Consider the following 5,212-nt stretch of genomic DNA (forward strand, 5'->3'; position numbering starts at 1 on the left):
CTCATGAAGGGCCAAGGGGTGATGGTAGGGTGTAGCCTTTCTGCAGGTTTGTGTGACATGGCAGCATATCGCTGGCAGGCGTCGCATTTCTTAGCGTATTCGACGGCATCCTGACGTAACGTCGGCCAATAATATCCCATACGTAAAGTTCTGTTCGACAGGCTGCGTCCTCCTGAATGATTGCCGCAACATCCATCGTGCATCTCTTGTAATACTTGTTGGCATTCATCGCCGTCGAGGCATCGCAGGTATGGTCCTGCAATGGACTTCCGAAAAAGTATACCGTCAAGTAAAACATACATTGAGGCCCTGAAACGTACCTTTCTGGCTTGTAGCCTATCTTCGGGGAGGGTACCGTCTTTAAGGTACTGAATGAATGGGGTCTGCCAGCTTGTTGACGCAGTCGCGGCATTACTCACGTCGATGTCGTTGACGTCCGTCGCAATGTGGTTGACATCATCAGCTGTGGCCGCTTTTATGGACCGCTGGTGACGACAGATGCACTATAGGTATGCTTTTGAACCCTGACTTCCTCATGGCTGATCCAATGTTTGCCAATGCATCTTCTTGCGTTTTTTGGTCCTTGGGAATCTGAAAAATTCAAACCTTGCAAAAGATTTTACCTTTGATTGGACGCCGTCCAAATACGCCGTCATTTTGGAGTCTTTGGCGGCAAATTCCCCTTTTATCTGGCTGACGATGAGCAACGAATCATTGTATGCTTCTACTTCAGTAGCTTTTAGGTCTTTAGCCAACGTTAATCCTGCTAACAGTGCCTCGTACTCTGCCTCGTTGTTGGTGGCTTTGAAGTCGCAACTGATAGCTCGGGCTATGATGTCCCCTTGTGGCGACTTTAGCAATACGCCTAAACCGGCGCCCCGAAAGTTGGAAGACCCGTCTACATGTAAGATCCATTTACTGTTAGTTGTATTAACTTCAAGCATACCTACCTCTGCCTGCGCTATCGCCTCTAATGTAGGGCTAAAGTCAGCCACAAAATCCGCTAATGCTTGGGACTTTATCGCTGTTCGAGGTTGATAAGTGATGTCGTAGCTGCTTAACGTTATTGCCCACTTGCTCATTCTTCCTGTCAGTTTTGGATGTCTTAAAATAGACTTGACGGGATAGTTAGTTTTAACACAGATAGAATGTGCTTCAAAATAATGTTTTAATTTTTTGGACGCCGTCACTATCGCTAGGACGAGCTTTTCTAGAGAAGAATACCTGGTTTCGGCGTCGACCAATGACTTACTTACATAGTACACTGGCAATTGTCCATCTTGCCCTTCTCTGGCCAGGACGGCACTTACCGATGATTCGCTGACGGCGACATATAGCTGTAATGGCTCGTCGGCTATTGGCTTCAACAGCAACGGTGGCGTCATGAGGTACTGTTTGAGATCTTGGAGGGCCTGTTCATGCTCTGGCGTCCAGTTAAATCCTTTATTTTTCTTTAGGACGTCATTGAACAATCGACATTTGTCCGAAGACTTTGAGATGAAGCGATTCAACGCAGCGACACGTCCTGTTAACTTCTGTACTTCCTTTACATTTCGCGGCGATTGGATGTTGAGGATAGCCTTGATTTGATCTGGGCTGGCCTCGATGCCCCGCTTCGTGACAATGTACCCTTTCCTGCAGACATCCAAAAGTACGATTATGTTTCATGCCATACCTTCGAATGACGTCGAATGATTGCTGTAGTGGACACATGGTCATGTGAATTTTTGATTTGACCAGCATGTCGTCTATGTAGACCTCCATGGTGTCCCCTAGCTGGTCTTTGAACATGGCGTTGACCAGACGTTGATAGGTTGCGCCAGCATTCTTTAGTCCGAACGGCATAACCTTGTAACAATAAATGCCACGATCGGTGATGAATGACGTCTTTTCTTGATCTTCAGGATGCATGAGTATTTGATTGTATCCTGAGAAGGCGTCCGTGAACGACAACAACTCATGTCCGGTTGTGGCGTCTACAAGAGCATCGATGTGCGGCAAGGGGAACGAGTCCTTAGGACATGCTTTGTTGAGATCGGTAAAGTCTATGCAGACTCTCCACTTCCCATTTTTCTTACCAATCAGGATATTTTACCTCCCTTACCTTGCCGGTGTCAATCAGCTTTTGGAATTCGTCGTTGATGATTTGATTTCGCTTGGGAGCGAATTTACGTCTCTTCTGTTTGACTGGCTTATGGTTGGGGTCAACGTTGAGTCTGTGTGTGATCACGTCGGGATCTATCCCTGTGACGTCCTCATGGGACCATGCAAAACAGTCAGCGTTAGCTTTTAAAAAATCTATTACCTGTTGACGGACGTCGGGAGATAACGCAGCTCCTATTTTGACGGTCTGATCTGGGTTACTGGAGTCTAAGATGACCTCATCCACTTGTTGCTCGTCAAAGTCTTGTTCTCCCAACGTCTGCATCTGTAATTGCTATGCTTCTGCTTTCCTGGGTTTGAGAGACGTCTTGTAACATTCTCTGACGATCCGTCTGTCCCCTTTGATCTCTTGCACTCCCCATTTTGTGGGGAACTTTAAAGATTGATGGAACGATGAGGGGACAGCCGTCATGCTATGGATCCATGGCCTGCCTAAAATCACATTATAAGGGGAACGGCAGTCAATGACATAAAATTTAGTTGGCATATTAACTCCCTTGGCGAAGGTTGGCAGAGTCACCTCTCCCATAGTATGCTTGGACTCCCCACTGAATCCTATTAGGACAGTAGACTTTCGGACAACGTCACGCTCATCGATTCCCATGTCCTCTAGAGCGCCTCTCATTAAGATGTTTGCTAAACTGCCATTGTCCACTAACACACGTTTAAGTAAGCAAATACTGACAGTTAGAGATATTACCAGACCATCGTGATGTATGTCCCTGTCGTCGCCGAGATCGGCGTCATCAAAAGTGATTGGCATAGCCTCCAACTCAGCGTCACGGGGGTGATGGAGTTCCTTTGGGACGGCGTCCTGATTTGGGCCATCTCGTGCATGTCGTTTGGCTGCAGAGTATGTTATTCCACAAATATCTGAACCACCGCTAATAACATTAATTACCTTGACATGGGGTGGTGATGACGGCGGCTGACGTCGGTCGTCATTTTTTGACACCGTCTGCTTCCCTTTCTCCGTCAACAGGTCCTTAAGATATCCTTGCTTCAGCAGGTGGGACACCTCCCGCCTCAAGGCGACGCATTCGTCAGTATGATGTCCATGGTCTCCATGAAACTCGCACCATTTAGATTTGTCGCGATGGGTCGTCTGTTTTTCGTTCCTGAAATGCCATTTAACAGCAGAACCTAAAGAATATAAAGTATTAATGATACCTCCCATGGTGACGTTGAAACCATATTCGCTTAGCTTGGGGGGGAGGCCAGGATCATTTTTCCAGTCGCTGGCCGACCCGACATGACGGACGCTATGGACCTGCTGCGGGGGCTCGTAAGGCTTTTGACGCCATGACGCTTGCTTGTTGGACGCTGCTTTCCAGCTGTCAACATTAGCATAAGCCTTTCTGGACTGCATGTCCTCCTCCAGCCTGATTTGGGCCAAGGCCTTGGCTTGGGCATCTTCGAATGTCGGACAGGGATATTTTGTCAGCTCCTTGTAGAGGTCGGACTCCTCATCTAGGCCACGCCTGAAAGCTTCGATAGCCGTCCGGGCGTCGCAATTTGGAATAGACACCTTTTCCCTGTTAAACTTGTTCACCAATTCTTTGAGAGACTCGTCAGATTTTTGCACAATCCTGTGCAAATCGCTAGCTTGCTTTTCCATTTTGCGGCTGCTAGCAAATTGCATATTAAAAGTATTGACTAATTGAGCAAAAGAAGAAATAATCCCGTTATCGAGATTATTGAACCACTGTAGTGCTGGACCGGTCGACGTCGATCCAAAGCCCTTGCACATGCATGCTTCTCGCATATTTTTCGGGATCGAGATGGTGATCATCCTTTGCTTGTATTGTGCGACATGATCATTGGGATCGGTGGTGCCATCATACAGCTTCATGGATGGGACGGAGAATCGCTTGGGCACCTCAATCAATGCAATAGGATCTGCAAAAGGGGAATCAGCATAACTGTTAGGAGTAGCTTTTTCCATGGGTCGGGGGATGTCAGGGATACGAGCGATCATGTCTTCTAATTGCTGAAGACGCTGCTGGATAGGATCATCAAGACGGCCTTCGACGGGCCCCTTTGGAGGACCAGTGCCGTTATTTTCGCCGCCGTCGGCGTCTTCCTTTTCCGAATCATCAACATCTTCAGGATCAGCACGATTCACCGGAGTCTCGAACACATCGCCGTCCAGATCTTGCATCCTGGGGACGCCACAGATATTGCGAGGCTTAGACCCCTTTGAAGTCTTCTTGGCGGACCTGAGGCTCTGGATCTCCATGCACGACGCGGCATAGCTCTCCTTCAACGTCGCCATCTCCGCTTTGACGCGATTGAGCTCGTCAATAACTTCCTGGGTGGTGACCCATTGTCACGCCATTGAAAACACGAAAAGATGGAAGAATATGGAGAAATAAAACGAAAAGATGTGATTGCCAATAGATGCATAAAGATCTTGTTGTGGCCCCACGGTGGGCGCCAAATTGTTTCTACCGATTTTGTACCGAGTACTAAAAAGGTTAAGGTGCCAACAACTAGATCAATATATGAATAGCAATCAACATTATTAAAAAAATAAACGACGTAAATTGAATAAAGCAATAAAAGGAACAGAAAATTGTTGACGCGGAAAACCCAAAAAGGGAAAAACCGCGGGTGATGCTCTTGATCACCAATCCACTAATATGACGTCAGCGTCGTAAAAATATCGAGCAAAGTAAAGAACTTTGTTCTTTGTTACAAGAGGGACTATAGTAGTAAAGAAGATGGTGAGTCATCTGTTCTATATGCTTAGGGAGAGAGAGAGAGATAGAAAAACTAGCTACTTTTCTGGGTTTACATGATATATATATACTAAAGAGAATTTCCGCCAGCTGAACTTGAGAGTGGCCCCATTATTTCAGCGCCATGTCAGCACAAATCCCCCTTAAATCTCAACAACTTAACTGCCACGTTTTGAACTAGTCTTCCCCATTTTGGCGGCCCATCTTCAACCCTCTCCTTTTTGAATCTTTTGCAATATAGCCAAGTTGTGAAATCATGGGCCCAACATAGCTCTTTGCATTTACCATCATTTAGTCGATACATGAAG

At 46.7% G+C, this 5,212-nt stretch overlaps 1 protein-coding gene across 1 annotated transcript; it reads right to left on the bottom strand.

Moving 5' to 3' along the window:
• Window positions 1–2,437: 2,437 nt before the first annotated feature.
• Window positions 2,438–4,438, bottom strand: LOC125496709 (uncharacterized). The gene has a single exon (XM_048642242.1). It carries the CDS (start codon window positions 4,436–4,438, stop codon window positions 2,438–2,440), a length of 2,001 nt encoding a protein of 666 aa, XP_048498199.1.
• Between the last annotated feature and the right edge of the window lie 774 nt (window positions 4,439–5,212).

This window comes from Beta vulgaris, chromosome 4, assembly GCF_026745355.1.
Source record: "Beta vulgaris subsp. vulgaris cultivar EL10 chromosome 4, EL10.2, whole genome shotgun sequence".
In the NCBI taxonomy this organism is placed as follows: Eukaryota; Viridiplantae; Streptophyta; class Magnoliopsida; order Caryophyllales; family Amaranthaceae; genus Beta; species Beta vulgaris.

Bases quoted from the DNA above. Each gene is read 5' to 3' on its own strand.
- LOC125496709 (XM_048642242.1), bottom strand. From the start codon at position 4,438: ATGGCGACGTTGAAGGAGAGCTATGCCGCGTCGTGCATGGAGATCCAG.